Source organism: Sturnira hondurensis, unplaced genomic scaffold (assembly GCF_014824575.4).
Source record: "Sturnira hondurensis isolate 20B ecotype Veracruz unplaced genomic scaffold, ASM1482457v3 Scaffold0021143, whole genome shotgun sequence".
Classification (NCBI taxonomy): Eukaryota; Metazoa; Chordata; class Mammalia; order Chiroptera; family Phyllostomidae; genus Sturnira; species Sturnira hondurensis.
This window is the reverse complement of record NW_028093774.1, coordinates 26,510,303-26,531,214: the sequence shown is the minus strand read 5'-3', so window position 1 is coordinate 26,531,214 and position 20,912 is coordinate 26,510,303. Positions and strand designations below refer to the sequence as shown.

Below are 20,912 nucleotides of genomic sequence, written 5' to 3'. Positions count from 1 at the left end.
AACTTGCTTAGTTACTGGTAGAGAATGTTTAACCTAACAGAAGAGAATGTATAAAATTAGATAACTTACAAGGCTCATAAAACTCAAGAACAATAAATTAATTCATCTTACTCAAATGCTAATATTTTGTGATTTCTTTTAAATTCTTAGCAGAGAAAAATAATACAAGCAGTTGGATTCACTATGAATTTCTTTCATTTTTCTCCATCATAATTGATGATTAAGGGTTGATTACAATAAATGAGAGCATTGCATTTTAGAATTTATTGATTTGACTTTTCTCTACTTTTCAAATTTTAGTTTATATGAGACAAATTTTTGAAATTCTCTTTGAAGATGTTCAGTATTTGGTATCAGTGCCTGTTTCAGGAGCCACAGAGCTTCACATGGCACTTCTGACATTGACAACCACATTGTTTTCTAAAGTCTTCCTGTATGATAGTTTTGAATTTACAACATCTGATTTATAAGAAGAAAATTGATGTCAAGCACTGACAAATGAGCTGTCTGCTCCTTTATTTAAAATAGTATAATGATCTGCGTTCATGTTTAGTGTTCAATGGTGACTATTTTTTCTCTTCTTACAATTCGATCTTTAAGTTTCTGTACTTGCACTTGCAAATGGAACTGAAATGGTTTGGGAAAAATGTCTTCCATAAATAAATATAATAACAAAATTTCTTTTACAGAGAGAGGGCTCTATTACATATATGTCCTCTCATAAATATTAATTTTTGCCCTACCCATTTATTTCTAGGCCTATTAAGAGAATACAACTTTAAACTAACAATCAGGAACTGCAGATGTTGTGCCCAGATTTAACATTAACATCCTATGTAACCTTGAAAAGATAGCCTCATGCTTTTGGACTTGATATAATTTTAAGCTTTCTACTAATTAAAAAAAATGAGGAAAAGGGTATTCACTTGTTACTGAAAGTCTTCACAATTTTTGAAAATTTCCAGAAAGTAGCATGAGACACTAGACTATATTTTTATATGAAAATACATAGTTTATGTTTATAATCAAGATGTTGTAAGTCTCCATTTAAAGTGGGAGACAGCTTTTGATATAGAGATGTTTTCCAAGGTCAAGAAAATAGCACAAGAGAGTAAACTAGATTATTAGGAACTCACCATCTATCCAGAGGCCCTGTCCTATAGGATGGCCTAAATTTGAGAATTCTAAATTTGAGAATTGTGTTTGACAAAGAAGAATGAGAATTGGTGATTATCTTTTGGGCGTAATATTTAGTTAATGCTGACGATTAGTAAAAACCGTTTAGATCAAGTGAAACCAGAAGCTGATGCAATTCTTCTGTGCCACTTTCATTTTCTTCAAAATGAAAGTTTAATTCTTAGTATTTTTCCTAAGCAGTCTCTATATACTGTCAGAGAAGTCCCAAAAGGGATAAGACAATCTGTAGTGTGCCAGATACAATTTTGTAGCACGGCTAGGTTTCTTTTATTTGTTCCAGGGGACTTTTTTAACATTTGGCATCCCGTTGACACTTCTCTACTGTCTCCGAATATGAACAGAAGCATCACAGCTAACTTGGCCTCTGCTGGTCAGACTGGAGACCCTCATTCTGCACATGTAGGAATCCACTTGACGTGAAACTTCTTTCCCTTTCTTCCCCCACCTTTTTTGTCTTCCTTTTTAAACAAAATACTATTTGTCATTACAGCTCTATTAAAAAGCAAAGGATTAGTGTGGGCCATGACAAAGGAACAACAGAGTATAGGGGAGATAAATGGAAATAGAAAAAAATACAATAAAAAATAAAATATTTTTTTAAAAAGCAAAGGAGTTTCTAGTTCATATCTCATCTGATAAAACACTTTGTGTTAAGACTCTTCCTTTTGTCATTGATATAGTGATATAAAACAGGTTTTTAAATTGCAGCTTTATTTTCCCCTATCTTACCTAAGAAGAAAATTCAACTGAAATACAGAAACCTTTGAGGAAGTGACTGTATCTGATATTGGTCTGGCATTAAAATTTTCTGGTTGGGCAGCACAATTGTTTAATTAGGAATCTCAGTGACAGCTGAACAACCTCAGTGCTTGGGGTCAGCAAGCAGAGGAGCTTCACTCTGTCACCTATTAAGAATGATGCTTGTCAGGACTGATCTTTCCACGTGGGGAACCTTCATGTCTCTGATCGTATCATTGATGTTTTCTGATACTACAATGGAATAGACACTAAAACACTGAAAGAGACAAAGCTCTATGCATAGGTGTATTTGTAATTCTTTGTTTTTCATAAGCCAAATGCAAATGTAACACTACTCCAGATACTGCTTCATCAGAAATCTCCAAGATAACTGAAAGTAAGTGCCCATTTCTTCATCTCAGGAACAGTACCATGACAATGATTGAATTCTAGTGGCCAGCCTATTTGCAGAGCATGTCATATGGCCTCTGGGTTAGTTAACTCCTTAACCTCCTAAGAGGTACCTTAAAGAGTCAATTGATGTTTTTGCATGTATTACTTACTAATGCATAGAAAATTTTTTAAGTTCACTTTTTCTTTATTCTGTCTTTTTTACCCATCTTCCCTCATTGTAGCAAATTAGACGGCCGGATGAAAGCAAAGGAGTTGCTAGTAGAGTTGGATCCCTCAAAGTAAATATGTTTCTAACATTTTTTGGCAAGATTTTGTCTATAGCCTACACTTCTTCCTTTTTGGAGGGTGGTGGGAGGAAGGGGGCTTTTTCCATTTTTCACCATCCCATTTTTTTTATTTTAATATTTTTATTGGCTGTTGGGTCATATTTTTTGTTTGTTTCAGCTACACATAGAGCAACCAGCTGAAGGCAAGCTGCCAAATAACTAGCTTTGAATGGCACCACAAACAAGAAAGAGGGCAACTGCCTCATTCCAGGTGCCTGTAATTCGGGGTTCTGGAGTAAACCGTTCCTCTGACTGATGTCACTGTGTGCTAAGTTCCTGCTCTACAGAGAACTAGTATTTATTTTCAGAACATTATCTTTCCTTTTACATTTTTTGTAAAAAGTAATTAAATGTTATGTTAGTATCATTACCATTTGTAATTTAGTCCAGGAAAATAATTATTATGAGTTAATAACAGATATTTTATACATGTATATAAAACCTTAAGAATTAGAAATTTTACATGATGCTAGTATAATGGGCTCAAATATAGCTAACAGTATTTAAGCACTCTTGATCCCCTTTGTTTTATTTTTTTAAAGTTAAAAATTTGATATAACAATCAACAGAAACAATATATATCTAATGTTTGCCCATTCGTGTATATGATGTGCTAATATACAACTTAAAGATTTCTGATCTGATGGTCCCATTTGCTAGTTATTAAATATCTTGAGCACTTGATACTCTAACATTTAATCACAATGAAAAGGTAAACAAGTTATCACTCTTAAGAATTACTGACATAGCCATTGATAACTTTTAATGCTGCCACTATAAATGCAAGATGGAAAATTTGAATTTTGCAATATACAGAGGAATCTCCCTCCAAATTAATGACTAATTATATCTCAATCCCATTTGTTCTTATAACAGGAGTAAATGTTAAACTAATCAATAAAACAGAAATTTCACTGCACTGTGATGTCCCAAAATTCAATACCTACCATGAGGCCTAATATTAAGTCATTGTAAAATTTTACACACCTTTAATTTGTTTCCATTTAACAATTTATGAAGCACTAATGTCCACACAATTTCCTCTCCTTGCCTCTTCTGCCTTCTTAATTTTACTTTTTTTGTGTCCATTTATTTATTTGTGTGTGTGCCATGCACGTGAGTGCACATGGATGAAGGTGTGTCTGTACGTTTGTGTCCTTTACTCCAGACGAGCCATCCTCTCTGTTTTCTAACACTGCTATATACTGGGTAGTATTTTTTAAGTGTCATTTCACTAAGCGTAATCAGAAGGGATGGAAAGTGTTGGTTATATCCTATTTCAAAAATGAGGCAAGGTAAAATTATTCAGTCAGAAAAATACAAGTTAATGTATCCTGATGGTATAACAGTAGCACTCCTCACTGTCTATCTGTGAGGTATCATATTGTACCTTTGTCTTTCAGGAAAGGTAACTGTGTATTATGAATCAGACTCAAGTGAAAATGTGCAGAAAAACATAACGTTTTGGAAATTACTGATAGTGAAATAAAGATCAAGTGGCATCCATACCTGCAGCACCGTCTGCTATAAAATGGATTGTGCGTGAGAGTGCGTGTGTGTTTAACTACATCTACATCCAGTTTGTAGGTGTATAGGGACAATCCAGTCATCATTTTATGCTCATTGTTTCTAAGTGTACGTATAGTATGATTATGTATATACACAAGTTATATATAAGACAGAAGATACATTTTAGGGTTCAGTCAGTTTAATATGGATGCAGCCTTAAATCAGAAAGTGTGTTTGGGAAAGAACGGCAAATTTCATAATTTTTACATTTATTACTCCATATTTCTACCAAATAGAAAATTTTTAAGTACGTCTATAAAGGATTATAAGGATAGTTATGGGATTTATTTTCTGTAATGCTTTTGGGAGACAAGATGCAATAATTAAAAGAAAATATTGGCTTTCTAGTCATGGGTTTATTGAGCATGTATTCTTGTATTATACAAAGATCTTTGATGTGTTGAAATGTTTGCCAAAGGCAGTGAGAAATGTATAATGCTATGATCTTATTTTTAAAAGGAAAAAGGAAAACTGAAAAAAGAACAAGTTGCCTTTTCAGTTCGCTTTCTGATGTTTACATGTAGCTCCATCGAAAACTGGAGGAGCTCAGAGATGACCCAGAAGGCAATGTGAAAGGGTACTCTCTCAGAGTCAATGTACAGTCTCACTCGGTGATTTTTTTCCCTAAACTTCTGCTGGCCAGTAATTCCAAATCTGATTGGTTTGTCCTCTCATCTCCATCTTTTGTACTTTCTGTCTCTTTTCTCCCTTTCTCTTTCTTTCTTAGCTGCAGCTTCATGCTCTTTGTTTATGAAATAAAGATTAAGTTGGCAGAGCGGAGGACACTTAAGCCACATTGATATTGAGGTTTATTTAATAACATTCTGGCTGCATTACAAAATAAAAACTTTCTTTGCAAAATCTGTGTTTCTTATACAATTAAATAATTTTCTGTGGCTCTTTCCATGAGACTTCATTTGGAGCTTTTCTGTGGATGATGTCTTCTGCCCCCTGTTGGACGTGTCAGCGAGATTACAGATTAAGGGCTGGATCCAAGCAATAGAGGCATTGTGATCCAATTTCAATTGTCAAGGAGAACAATCAGTGTTAAGAGTGTTACCATAGTTATTTGGGCGAGTAGACTTTTTTCCAGAATTAATAGACTTTTCTCAATTCAGATTCTTTTTTTTTTTAAATTAACCGTAAGGTATCTTTTGTTTAAAAATAAGAAACCATCATGTAACATCTTACAGATACTTGAGATAAAGCGTAATATACTCAAGATAACACTTTGAAGGACAACAATGCAGTAAGCCACTCAGTAATGTACATCTATAATATAGGCAAACATAGTGTTTTGTGACCATTAGTTCAGACTCAGAATGCTTTCCTATTCTGCCAAAATTATCTTTTTAAGATAAATAGGAATAAATCTCTGAAATGGTTTATGGTATAAATATGGCGGAAGAAACACTACATTATCATAGTAAATAATTTCTGGCTCTGTTTGGCCCTTACCTCCCATTCCTAAGGCTTTTTAAGAAGTTCCTATGAATTCTAGCCATGATTTACATCTTCTAAGATTATTGCCATACATTTAATTCATATTTCTATAATAGTTTTGTTATAAAGGGTAGAATAAAATTATAGTGATATGATAATTCTTTGGTTTCTCAATTTGTTTTTAATTATATACCACATATAGTTATGATATCTCTATATTAAAATTTTGATTACTGAAGTCTAAAATTGTTTTTATTAGTATTAGTCATTAAATTCTAATAGCTAAACAGAGAAGGAAAGTATGACAAATATCTCATTTTTCTACTTCTTTTGAGCCGGCCCTTCTTTTGTGTTCATATTCTTAAAGCATTTAAAAGATCATCCATAGTCAAACTCAGAATCTATTCCACTGTTTAAAAAAGACTAACATAAATTTTATTACTAAATTAGCCTAAACATACCTGGATATTATTCTTAAAAAACACGAAGTATTCTGATTATATTAATTAGTATATGTATTTACTGTCATACTCTTCCCTAACCAAACCAAGACTAGGAAGTTGAGACTTGCTCGGGTCAGTCTGGTAGGGAGTTAGGGTTATATTAGGGTTAAATTAAAAGTTCTGTGCTTTGCAAATTAGTTTATCTCATGCCAGTCTTCAATTTCTTTTCTCAACACCTATATTCCGTAGTATAAGGTTGATCTCAGTATCTTCATCTTTTGTTTCATTTCAGTGTCACAGTGTGTTCTCATTGCCTTTTTTCTGAAAAGATTGACTAATGGTATATCATTCTAAGTTTTCTATTTACTAGGAAAGTGTAAAAAAAACTATCAGAAGGCAAATTGTATCTTATTTAGAGAGTTCATCTAAGATGCAAAACAACGTTTAGCTGAATATTCAGTTTCTCTCCTTCCCCTTTGATTTCTACTATCCCAGAATGCCTTAAAATATGCCTTGAACATTAAAAAATGTTGATTATAGAAGCAGAAAAAAGTTATTCTCAGTGTGATACGCTATATAAACTGATTTTGTTTCTGTTGGAAGATGAAGTGAATTGGCAGATAGTGGCCATTCAGTTTTGTGAGAATTTATTGTAGGAGTTACACAAAAGAACAAATCTGTGGGTGCCTTTTAATTCATTGAAACACTACTAAATATTTCATTGAGAGGAAACATTCAGAACCATGTTGCCACTTAAATATTTTATTTAGCAATTGCAGAAAGTGAGACAACATACAGAAGCTTGGAATGAGAACTTTATTAAATAATTAATACTTCAGTTAGTATCATCTACACAATATATTTTGTAGAGAGAAAAGAACTTTGCATTCTTATTTATTGTGGATAATCAATAATTATAAAATAGAATGTTCTGTCAAAGTGTAATTTTTGAATATTATTTATATACATCTTTATCCTTCATTTATTCCTCCATGCCAAAAAGTAGGATTTATTAGATTCTTGATTTTAAATTAACAGTTTGTCATCTTTCTCTATACATTGTACAAAGCTGTAGTATTCTAACCTCCCCAGTGTATTTTTAGTAATTTTAATAATAATAAAATTATCATTTTGTACCTAAGCAGAGTTTGTCTCATAACTACAAATATTACTACAAATCCTTATATGGAGAATGTGTTGAGAATAATGACAAGAATAAAACCAGCCCCAGCTGGTGTAGCTCAGTGGATTTTTAAATGATGGAGCAAAATATCAAAGGAGCACCATTTCTTGACATGTGAAAATTATATGAAAATCATGTTTCAGTGTCCAAAAGTGAAGTTCTGTTAAAACGCAGCTACACTGATCTATTTGCATATAATCTTTGATTATCTTTGCACTGCAACATCAGAGATGGACAGTTGCAGCAAAGGCCGTAGGGCACACAAAACCTAAAATATTTACTCCCTGATCGTTTACAGAACACATTTGCCCAGAACTGTTGGATCTGGTTAGTGTCAAGATGACACTGGCAAAAAAAATTATTATTATTATAGAGATTGTATGAAATTACCTTTATTTTAATGCTTGAACAAAAAAGAGCTGCTCATTTTTCTACAGATGTTTTCAGATCATTCTGCATGGAAGCTTGTGTTGAAAAAAGCTGATCCTCTGAAATGTACTTTTACATTTTTATTCTTTCTTTTTATGTTGTTTGTTTTCTTAGCTACTCTCTATATCTTGCACACACTCACAAAGTAAAACTCACTATGGAAATAACATTAAACCCTTCAAATATAGAACTATCATGGAAAAAGTATAGATTACAAATTCCTCTTTTGGGGGTGACGCTTTAATGTATAAAGATAAATTCCATTCTTGCTCTCTCAAACTTTTTAAACAATGTGTTTTTAAAGTATTTTTGCTGTCTACATTGTACTTCTTTTATGTATTATGTCATTATTTCTTGATAAAGATATTTCCCCTGAAGATTATGATCAACTTTTGATTTCTACTGAAATTCCTATTTGACCTCACCTAAAAAACATACCTTCTATCTATAAGAAATTTCATACAAATGGGAAAGACACCCTGACAGAGACAAGTAATAACCTCATACCCTAATATATAGGACTTAAAAATCTAAAAGGTATCTGCATTGAATCAGCCAACTTTTGGTGAGGTGAGGAAGAACAGCTGGAACATTAGTCCTTAGGTAAATAAACATTCAGTAGCTTTTAAATGAGTAAACAAATTTCTATATCTTTCGGGTTTTGTAAAGTCTTCTCTTTTTTGACATTTTGACATATTAATGTCAAATGACTTAATGTGTAATGACTTTTGTAAAGTCTTCTCTTTTTTGACATTTACTCATGTTAATAATATACACTTCATTTATAGCAATTAGGTAACATTCTGGGGACCTTGATAGGCGATGTCTTATGAATGATAAAGATGGCCGTAAATGAATTTCAGGGTTATCTCTTTGGAAAACAGGCTAATTTTGCTCCTTTTCACTTTGTTAGAATTCTCTTAACATGTAAACTTAATTAATATAATTCTGAGGTTTCAGTTCTACTGAAAAATAAAAATTTATCTTGTGCTTCAAACAAGAAAATTCTCATGTAATACTTACAAAATCACCTGCAATATCTTATGACATCACCTGCGAGTTGTTTAATACTTACTGCAAAATCGCCCTTGTCAAAACTTTTCTACAAAAATAACGTACTAATAGAAGATCTCCTGGACAAGTAAATTTCCTGAGTAATAAAAACTGGAGAACTGATTGGCAGCGAAAGACAAGACTCAGACTGTTTCAAAGATAAAGTTTTTGAGTTTTATGGGTATAGTTATGGAAAGAGAACAAACATTCAGAGCAAGGTTTTCTAACAACTGGTATCTTGCTAAAGAAAATCAGATGTGCATGTGGTTGGACAAAAGCTGTAATTTATTAATATGAATAGAATATACCATAATTTAGAAACTAGTTTATAGTAATCCATTAAGTAGCAGTCATACATTTAATGAGAATCTTTGTAATGAGAAGTGTAAAACCTTCTGAATATTATTTCACACCGTTCAGTTGGTTTTTTTGTTTTGTTTTGTTTTTTGGGTTTTTAAGGAGAAAAGTTTCTTTGTTTATTCATTCAACAAACAGTTATTGAGCACCTACTACATTTAGCTGTGCTGGGTTCTGAAATACAGTTAAAGAACAAATCCAATAATAAGGGTATTTCCAATTCTTTCATTTTGACGTTTCCTATACTTTCATTTTCCCACCCTAACTTTGATTTTGTAACTTCATGAAGAAGTCTGTAACTAGAGAATGCATCCCTAAAAATTTACCTCATGTGGCATCATGACAACTTAATAAAAGAAGAAGCCACAGAACTAAACATGAGTGTGACAACCTAGAAAGAAAAAACAGACCAGAAATTTATCAGTTCAAAGTCATAGAGATAGAACATGGTTTTGAATATCAAATACTCATTTTAAAAAATGAAACATTGAAACCTTCTGATAAAAAATAGGTCTGTAGTAGAGGTTGTGTTCATGTTTTATTATCTTTTTTGGTGTTGCTATTGGCAGAGAGAGATTGATTCAGTAGTACTGAGAATGGAATGATAGGAACAGGAAATCAGACTTAGAATACTGGATGGCTTTAGTTTCCTTTAAGAATAACAGGAAAATGTACAGTAGAGTCATCTTGTAAATAATGTCACAGGTAGTTTGCACGTGTTAAACCAGTGAAGATCAGTGTGGTACTGTAGGAAAAGTGACCAGTGCTCTGCTTTCCTGTTAACCTTCAATGAGCATCTTTTCAGCGAGAGTGTACCAGAGTCTGAGCAGAGGGGTCATCTTCGTCATGGAGTTTTTTTTATAAGCCAGGCATTTTTTTATCACAAAGTCTCTTCAAATCACTTGAACCTTGAGATTTCAAACTCAAGTGTCTTCTTATAAGGCTATTTTATTGTCTGGCAAGTGTGTTGGTGATAGAGCCATCTAAACTTCTGGGACCCTTACTATGCTATCATTTCCTCTTTAACAGTGTTTTCTTTTCCCCACTGCAAAACCAGGCTCGGCTTCCCTCGTGTTCATCTACCTATAGTGTATCTGAGGTATACTTTGCACGTGTTTTATTACATGGTCAAAAACATGCTCGCCCTCACCATTTTTCTTATTTTATTTTTCTTTTGCCTTAATTTATTTTGCCTTGCACTTTGCATTTGGCTGAAAGGGGAAAGTAAGCTGTTTTAGGGGGAAATTTCTATCTTTATACTGCAATGTTTCTAAGTAACTTTTTTCTGGCAATCACTGTATCACATTGAATGGTTAAAGTCCTAACAGCCCACTTGATTATTACCACAACCTTTATTACAGAAAGATTCCTTTGAACAAAGTAATTCATTGTTAAACTCATATTGGCTAAAGACAGAGATTCCAGGTCTGTCTCTGGTGGCTAAAGATTTACATTACATCAGTGAAAACTCTGGTTCATTAACTGTAGAAGCAAGAAAATATTCAAATGGATTACTAAACTAAAAGTCAACAATTCCCCTGTTTTTATATAAAGCAGAAGATTTGTTCCCTTTTTAAAAAGCTGGTTAGGTTACTCAGGATACTTATATTTGTATAAGTTTTTATAAGCTAGAAGGACTTATCTTCATGAAATTCATATTCTTTTAACAAAATATTCTACATGAAATTTGACCTTTATGTTCTTTGTCTTTTTAGGGGTTTCATTTCTTATTCTTACTGTGTTAAACCATAGCATAAATGGGTTTTCTGTTTTTATAAGCCAGATTTATTAAAATATTATTAATTAACTTATAATGTTATTTCCAAAGCAGGGGTACTGTTGAGTGGATAAAAGGAAAGAGTAAATATAACTCAAAATATGACTAGTAAATAAAAGGACTTTAATAACCTATAAATTTTAAGATCTTTATTGGTTACTTTAGAGATATAACATTTCTATATATATATTTACTTTGTGCAAGCCACAATAGCTACCATCTGACTGCAGAAATATTATCTCATAATGTTATGAAAAACTCAGAAAGATGGCACTATCTAAAATATCAGATAGTATATGAAGACTAGAGGCAGAATATCATCTTCTGGCTTTAAATTTTAAGAAAAAGTCTTGAGGGGATAACATGACTAAAACAATAGCCTCACAAATTTTAATTTATTGAGTCAATTACAGTCATCTTTAATTTTTTTTCTTTTGCAAGTTGCAGCTTTTACAGATTTTTTTATCTTAAAACTGATTTTGTGGATAATTAATTTCTTCTTGAAATATGTATTTGTAGGGAGAAGCCAAGTAATGAACAACAAATGAATTACTTGTGATTCAGCAAAGACTTTTGAGAAAGGAGATTGACATTTCATCACATTTTTTCATAGGTCTTTTCTTAATTTCCCAGGATTAACGATTCCCAGTGTAAAAAATATATAACCCATTTCTTTCTGCCACTTCATCCAGGCAATTCTCCATTTCCCATGAGAGTGTGTAAGAAGTCTACCATTGGCATCATCTCCAATCACAGCCTACAACATCCATCAGGGTATTACTTTCTCTGTGACAGCATGTGTGCAGGAGGGCTCTCAGGTTGGAATGTGGAACTGGTTTCTGGGGGACGGGATCCTGTGTGCCATGGCATTTCCTCCATAGCACTCGGCCCTTGAATGAACTCTGGCTTTAGATCTGGGTTTGTTTCTTTCATTGTGACATATGAGCTTTATTTATTTGTCATGAAGTGTGTTTCTCTTTTTGTCACTGTGGTAGGGTTTCCGTATTCCACTCAATGCCAATACCAGGAAGAACTCCTTGGGGAATCAAATATTCATGATAATCATCTGGACAGAAAGAGCTTTTTATAATTGTTTTCTAGTTCATCTTAAATTGATAAATGATTGTTTCACAAAATTTTAGACTGAAAACTTTAGTTATTAGAATTTTAGGAGTGGCCTCATGTTTTTCATATACAAGCCTCTTAATGGGACTGTTGGTAAAGTGCATTATTTATTCTAAAGCATTGATGTGGAGATAGCCACACCTTCATTGAGCAGTCTCTTTTTCCCTCACAGTTCCCTCACATCTTCACTTACCTCTACTACTGTAGAAATAGATTCTCCAGCCCCTAATGCAACATGTTGGTTTTACCAATTGCATGTCACTATCTTCTGTGGCGTTCATAAAGCCAAAACATAATAAGCCTTGTTCAAAAATACATTCATGAGTTGTACAAGAATGAGATAATTTCTAATCTTACCTGGCTAATACTGCTCAGCAAATGCTACTCCATGTAATCGACAGCTTCTTTGTAAAAGATATAGTTTTCTTAACTATGTGACAAACTCTGTGTTTATCTAATTTATTTTATCTTACTGAATCTCCAGTACAGCTCTGCTCGAAAAATATATTATTGTCATTCTCATTTTACAGATGAGTAAGATAAGGGTCAAAGAGTTTAACTGTTTTACCCAAAGTCATAGAAGCTGCCAAGACTGGTAGGAAATGTTTTCTTAAATGCCATGGTTTCTACTGGTCAGGACTTCCTAAAAGCCCTCAGCTTTCTGAATGTCATGCAGTAGTCTTATATTTTCACAGTATATGTTTACCTGGTTTAGGCTGGTTATATAGTTTTGGGTAACATTTTAGGATAGGGTGTAGATGTATCTATAAGATAGAAAACTTTGATTCAAGGACATGTTAGAGATCACATAGCATAAATGTATTATTATTTTTATAGTAATTTAATACATATTTATTGAGGATCTACTGGGCCTTATTTAAATATAATTATAATTTCCTAGATAGTTATTGACCTATGGAATTGGCTTCATATTTAGAATGCATAAAAATATCATGAATATTTTCCTGACTGGTATGGCTCACTGGGTTGAGCATAGTCCCGCAAACCAAAAGCTCATGGGTTTGAATCCTGGTCAAGGCACATGCCTGGTTTGTGGGACAGATCCCCAGTTGGGGGATGCAAAAGGCAACCCATGAATGTTTCTCTCCCTCTCTTTTTCCCTCTCTCTAAAAATAAAGAAATAAGATCTTTTTTTAAAAAAGTTGCACCTTTTTTCAGAATAGTTTTTAAAAATTGTGCCTTTGATTATTTTTGTCCTTTGTTTAGACATTTCTCTTTCATATAATAAAGGTAAAACATTTTTTATCTAACTTATGTCAGTTTTATTTAGTAAGTAATGTGTTTTTCCTTTTATATTTCTTGTAGATTGTAGCACACTGAATTTTTTAATCCATTCTTATATATGTAGAGACTCATTCTAAGAACTTCATATATATTACCATCATATTCTATACAGTAACTACCTTAACATCAGTTTCTATCTCTAGCTCATATCTCTCTCCAAACTTTTAAGGACCTTAAACATAACTCAGTCCCCAAACTTTTTCCTTCATCTACTATATATGAAGGACCCAGTTATTCAGATAGGAGATCTAGGAGTTCTATCCCTCATGACATAAGTCCTACATGTTCTTTCTTTTGTATCTCTAGAACCTATATCCTTCTCTCCAGAACTACTTTCAATGATTTAGTTGAATTTCTTATGTATCACTAGATTACTCTTCAAACCCTCTACCCTCATCATTTATCTCATAAATATTTTAATCCATCTTCACATTCCTCATCAGAATGAAATTATTAAGATATTAATGTAATCATACAACTCTCCTACTTAAAATCTTTCAGTGGCCGTCTGTAACCCTTAGGAATTGGTTCCCGTCTACCTTATTAACTGCTCCTCTTACCACTCCCCATGATGAGGAAAATTAGCTTCAGCCATACTTTTTTGTCTGAGCTTCCAGGGTTCCGAGTATCTGTGACTTGCACTTGCCTTTTTCTCTGACTCTCTGCCTTTTCTTCACCTACCTAAATTATTATTGTCCCTTAAAACTCTGTTATGTATCCCAGCTCCAAGAAGCCTTTCCTGATAATCTCCCCCAAACTCCTGCTCCCGTCAGAGTTAGGAATCCTTTACAGATTCCCAATGCCAGTTTGTAGTAACTTCTACTATAGCACTTTTCGTGATGTGTTATAATTGATATTTATGTAACTGTCTTTCTCTGTAGTATTGTGAGGTCCTGGAGAACATGGGCTGCTTTTTATTTCACAGGTTAAATCAGTTTGGTAAAAACAGTAAGTTCAGTAAGTGTGAGTTAAATGAATGACATCTACTTATTTTCTAATTGCTATGTTTATAACAGTATTCACTCTGTTATTAGATTATAAAACTTGATTGTATACAAACATTGACTTCTTTTGGATTTTATACTCCCTTCTCCCATCTAGCATGCAGCGAGCTAGGTGATGAGTCACAATATAACTAGGTCATGAGTTTGAACCGAGTCTCAAATATCCCATTCTGTATGTGTCAAATATCACGAAGATTTGCCTGCATTTTTTTAATTCCCTGACACATAATGTTAATCTAGGTCAGCAATTTTCAACCAGTGTGCTTGGGCACACTGATGTGCCACCATAATTTTAAAAACATGCAGTACCTAACTATTGTTTGTGCTAGGGACACGGACCTCTTTTGCCTTAGATCGTGACATTAAAAAAGGACAACAGCCAACACAACAATAGCCATCCAGTTTGAATGAATCAAAAGTATACCTATTTTTTGTCAGAGTGGCAAAAATATACTTTTTGGTGTGCTGCAGAATTTTAGTCATTAGTTTATGTGTGCCATGAGATGAAAAGATTAGAAATCGCTGATTTAGGTCAATGGTTTGAAAACATTTTAATTTTCCATTGCCTGACTGTCTGTCCCTACAGTGTATTCTGATATTCCATTTTTTTAAATAAGCAATAGGAACAGCTGGCCCAGTTTTTCTTGAGTGTGAGCTTCATCGATATGAAACAGTTATTCCATTCTCTACAACTTTAATTCCTATTGAGCTTAGATGTAGGAGAAGGGAAAGGAATCTCAAACTGTAGAATTGACTTTCTCGCCCTATTGTTGGAACCTGAAATTTACCTAGAGCAGTTCAGCTTTCTCCTCTATGACCCCAATCAGTCTCCTTGACATCCTGTTTGAAAAACACTGAGACTAAAAGTCTATGAAAAATCACATTTTTATAAGTTCACATAGGAATTCAAAAGGCAATCAGAATTGGTACACAAACAAAGAAAATATGTAGAAAGCTGAGATTTACTTGTTAAGCCAGTAGGAAATATTTGTTAGTTAGCTTTCAACAAAACTGAAGTCAGTATCCAATGTTATTAACTGATAAATAAGTCATATATAGGCCTCCGGTTAAAACTTCCTTATTTATTATCAAAATACTACACAAGTATTGGTAGGCATTTTAAGTCAAAAGAGGAATCAAAATATAATTTCCAGTGGCTTTTTTCCCTTAACTTTCTATTCAATAGTGAGGAAAATTGACATCAAAGTGACTTTTATTTCTAACTGGGCTGATGTCCATCATTTCGTTCCCTCATGTGTCCTTACAAACCACAGGCCAGCATTTTGTCTTTGTTTCCCTTCTTTCTTAGTTACCCCACTGTCTGGGAGGGAGTGTGAGTGTACTTGCATAGCTGCCTGTGAGTCCCAGAGCAGGACCACTAAGGCTCATGGTCACACCCTGTGGTGGTTCATATCCAGAGGTTTACAGACAGGTTTGGTTTGTCACCAAACCTGGTCTAATTTTTAAAGATTCAGAAAAGTATCTTCTTTACAGCCAACAAGGTAAAGTTCCTCATGCTTGTTGATACAAACATGCATTTGGGTACAATGAAATGTGTAGACTGGACTCCACCAAGTACAAATGTTAGTTTTCTCTGGTCTCCGTTTTTCCCCTTTCAAAAACACTTCCTTTCTCAACCAGGATTCCCCAAGCCCCTGTAAAAGTGGTGCCATTCTAGATTCATTAAGGAGAAGCTGACCTGTTACACACAGTGGATGTCTAGTGCATCGGGCTTCTCTCCCGGAGTTGAGACAAATGCAGTGTAGTAGTTCTTTTTCGGCTTTCAAGTTGTTCAGTGCTTCTCGAAGCCATTTGTTATTTAAAGTCACACTTAAAATTTCTACTTTGGGAATTCTCCTTATTGCCTTTTCTTTGGATATTAAATCTCTAAATACTCATGCTTGCCATATAAGGTAAATTTAAGATTTGAGAATGTGATATGTATTTTATTTGAGGGTGGTTTAAAATAAACTTTTTTTGAAAGCATCTAGTTTAACCAGCTTCTCACCATAGTCTAAAGATGTTCGTGCTTTCTCAGTTATATTTGTTTTCTCGGAGTATTGAAGTAAACTTACTGGAGATCAGTTTAGCATAGTGCTTAAAGATTTTGAGTTTGGGCTAGATTTGAATCCCAGCTCCGAATCTGAAACCCAACCCTGCCTCTTTGTAGTCTTAGGCATGTTAACTTGTCTGCACTTCATATTCTTAATAATGGCACCTGTTTAGGATATTTTAAATATTGAATCACTTAACACTGCTTGGTACAGTGCCTGGTATATGTAGGTACTCAATAAATATAAGCTTTACTAAAGATACAAATTGTATCTTTTACTAAAGATACAAAGATACGAAGTAAAGCTATTTTTAGTTTGAACTCTGTCAGATATAGTATCTGCTACATTTGTCATGCACTGAAATATGTTTTGCATGTGGCTATTAGCCACACTTTGACTGAAAAATCAAGTATTAACTTCACCATCAACTTGACCTAACTTAACATCAACACTTGTACCATTCTGCTTACTTCTTTTTCCTACTCATGGTCAAGTATATTGAATAGGATATATATGAACAACTGTTTCCTTCATTCAGCCAGTTGACTATCTTCTGTAGGTTTTCTCTTGTCTTTTTTCTCCAAAATTACTTTTCTGTTTTGTGTCTGGATTCCTTAGCACACACACATACCACCTCACTGAAGATTATAGCTACTAAAAATAGTACTTTTAATTATAATTGTTATTTTAGGACAGGAAAAAGTTTTCCTTGACACTGTTAGGATCCCTGGTTGAGTCTGAAAGTTAAGCTGACAAGGGTTAACAGGACAGAAGCATACAAATTTATTTATATAAATTTTGCATGACAAGGAGCCTTCATAAGGAAATAAAGTCCCAAAGAAATAGTTAAGCCTGAGTGTTTTTATGCTGGTTTTGATGGCTCGTGGACAGTCGTGGAGAAATAGGATAGGGCAAAGAGTATGAAACCCAAGCAGTGCCCCTTCATCTCGGACATAAGGATTCTCCTTTCCCTGGGGTCTTACGTCCCGTTTCAGGGGAGAAGGGTGAGGAAGGGATAAAAGGACCTTCTTGTTTCTGCCATTTTCTTAAACTTGTTTATTTTAAAACACTCAGTATGCCAAAGAGCCATATTTGGGAGTAGGGTGTCCCGAGCCCATCGTTATGCTGTCCTTGGATTCCGCTGTATGTCATACTCCGCAGGTGCTCACCTTATGAGTGGGGCAAAGCAGTTCCATAAAGATAACTTTATAAATGTAGCCAGACTTCTAGTCTGCTACTCAAAAGTTTGTGTTACCCTTAATAAGTTGGAATAGCATTATAGTTTAATTGAATTGAGGGTCAAATAGATGTGCGTGGGTTAATATAGGGATGTGTGTGCTATTTGTAACATTATTTCTTGGGGGAAATGCATTTTAATCTCTAACGGAATTCAGCCTACTCCAAGACATTTTTACCCTGACAAATTCTAAATGGCAACAGGATTTTACATTCTGTTTTCTTCTTCCAATAGCTCAAATGGAACATCTTTCTTAGAATACTCATTATAGTGGGTGGTAAAGGGAGAGGGAAACTCTGGCAATTTAGGGCAAGGACCTCTCCACAGCAGCATCTATCAGTGTTGAATGAATTTGTAAATTGGACACTTATAGCAATGGTTTATATCTACATAGTTAAACTTCAATAGGTTTCTATAGTATGGTGTTATTATTTCTAAGAACCTCCCTAGCGAGTGCTGACTTTTGTGACTTATTAAATGCCTTCTGTGTCCTTAGTGTCTGGTAAATAAGATACATAGGTATTTGAGCCAGCTGAGAAAGTTAAACAGGTATATGACTATGAATCTAAAGAGATTATTCCTGTTCCTTGGTCTGTTCATGAGAAAGCTAATTTATCATGAGTGTATCAAACAGGATCTTTAATCCTGTTAAAATATTAATGGTAAGTTTTAAAGGAATTTGATCTTGATTATTTTCTGTGCGTTTTGCTATCAACATTAAAGTTCAGTCAGAGTACTAAATGCAGATTTTAAAAAATGCTTTGAGCTTGAAAGTTTGTAATGGATTTGTATGTCTTAGATGAATGTAAAAATTGAAGTTGATATGATTGTGTTATTTCTACTTGATTGTTTACACCTTGGGTTTTTCTAACATTACCAATAAGTTATGATTAATCAAGTATCTATTGAGCATCTCTACAACAGAGAAGATATTGCTGTATTAGGTATATAGAGAATATAGCAAATATTTTAAAAAATAGGGCCCCATCTAAGAATTATACAAATTGGGAATGTTGTCTGGTTTTTTTTTTAAATCATTCTATATATTCAGTGTTAGTGTCGAAAAAGTCTATAGGAAAATCATCATTTTGGGGTCCTGTGTTCCCAAAATAGTCATGGGTGAGTTATTTTAAAAATTCACGAAGTTATTGTTAAGTCCCTCAAAAGAACTTGCTTAAGGCTGATTTTCCTAGAATAGATATGAGTTCTTGAGTCCTTATTATATAACTTTAAAAAATGGAATAATATTTCTTTAGGCCACATTTTTCTCTGTACAGAGATGGTGTCAGTTATTCTAACTTGATGGTAAGGCTTATTTAATTTATGTGCCAAGTATAGACCTCTTTGGAAAGGGGAGAAAAAGGCAAAGTTTGATATTATTATTTATTAATATTACTTGTTGGAGGAGAATGTGAATTTCTACCTTTTAAATGCTCTTCTCTGCTCTAAATTATCTCATACACTTGAGACACATTGAAGACATTGAAAGAGAGAACTCAGCAAACATTATTGTATTGGTCAGAATGAATACCATATGCAAAGAAGATATAGTTTACAAAGAAATTTGATAAATGTATTTTAAGTCCACTTAATTCCACATAAGGGCATGTTTTGAATTCTGTGGAATACATTCAAATCATAGTCTTTCCCATGTATTTTTAGCCTCTTATTTGTATTAGCTAATGTTTTCTTTTTTTACAGTCACAGCTATCATTTTGCAGTGTAGGTTAATTTATAATGTTTACAGTCTTAGTGTCTTGCTTTTTATTCTAGAGCTGTTTAATTCTTTTTTATCTTTTTTCCATAGCATCTAAGACAGAATCTTTATTTTAATCTCATTTTAACAAGAATCATAGAATTAAGAATTACAGAGAAGTATTGAGGGTTTTTCCACAAGTTACTCTATCATCAATAGACTAAGCTAGAAATAAAAATGGAGAATCTATGTTAGTGTCCTTTCCATAAGCTTTGAAAAGTTCAACTTGTATAATTACATGTGTATGATGTCAGGGTATTTTATATGTATACTCACTTTATTACACTAACTTCTTTCAGCTTAAATATTTTGTGGACTCAACCTCATGTGTAGTTTCTGAGGTATTTTCTATCCAGGAGTAAGTATCAATGCATTGGACAATAAATTGAAATCACATACAACCTTTGAAATACATGTGCTTGAACCATTTGTGAATCTCCCTTTTAAAGTGCTTTTGACTTAATTTCCACATGACTTTTGTTACTACAGAAAGCAAAGAATTATGAACATAATAAGGTTATTATATAAAAATAGCATTATTTATAGTAAAATAGAACTGGCTCTGTGTTATACATAGGAAAACTGATATTGAATATTTGCCTTGAAATTGAGAGTGCAGGAAAAGTAAGGATGTGGATTCTCAAGTGTTTGCATTTTAAGGAAAAAAGAGAAAGAAAAGAGGAAGGGAGGGAGAGAAAGGAGGGAGAAAAGGAAACAAGCACTGGTTTTTAATTGTTGTCTGCTTCAGTATTTAAAGAATAGGTCACTTATTCTGAATTTCTCCTATTAACTAGTTACAGAGCATAAATAGTGACTTATAGAACAAGGGTGAATTCAGAAAGACCTTAAAGATATTTTTGGATTCATGTTCCCTGAATGGAATTCAGATTCACATGGACTTATATAGACATAGTTTGCAATTATATTAGCAGTTTTCCTTGTCCTATTTCTAAGTTTGCCTTAGGGTGAGAAAAGAAGGGTCTATTTTTGAAATTTTGTCCATGCCATTCTGCACTCAACATTACCTTGATTCANACTTATAGAACAAGGGTGAATTCAGAAAGACCTTAAAGATATTTTTGGATTCATGTTCCCTGAATGGAATTCAGATTCACATGGACTTATATAGACATAGTTTGCAATTATATTAGCAGTTTTCCTTGTCCTATTTCTAAGTTTGCCTTAGGGTGAGAAAAGAAGGGTCTATTTTTGAAATTTTGTCCATGCCATTCTGCACTCAATATTACCTCGATTCATTCATAAAAATTGGACTTGCTCTTTTGTGGGAGTGTTGTTGTTTCCTCTTTGGCAACGTGCTGCTATACCAGTATACAGCCATTACATCCCATTCTGTTCGGGCTGCCAAGCCTAACTGTTTTTGTTGAGAAGCATGACGTGAACTAATGCATGGCTCTTGAGAAGACTGTTCTGTATATCTGTGCTGAGAGAAAAATTTCTTTAGTAATCGAGCCCTTTGAATTTAATATTGAAGCTGCAGAAAT

The 20,912-nt window shown here is 33.6% G+C and overlaps 1 protein-coding gene across 4 annotated transcripts in view; it reads left to right on the top strand.

Moving 5' to 3' along the window:
• The window catches only part of GPHN (gephyrin), a 478,645-nt gene that overhangs the window by 309,687 nt on the left and 148,046 nt on the right, over positions 1-20,912 (top strand). For 2 of the 4 annotated variants that reach the window (XM_037031472.1, XM_037031470.1), the window contains one exon: positions 2,571-2,627. The exons of the other annotated variants lie outside the window; for them this stretch is intronic. In XM_037031472.1, the coding sequence (XP_036887367.1) occupies positions 2,571-2,627 (57 nt within the window). The remainder of the gene's footprint in view (positions 1-2,570; positions 2,628-20,912) is intronic. 4 annotated transcript variants of the gene reach the window in all.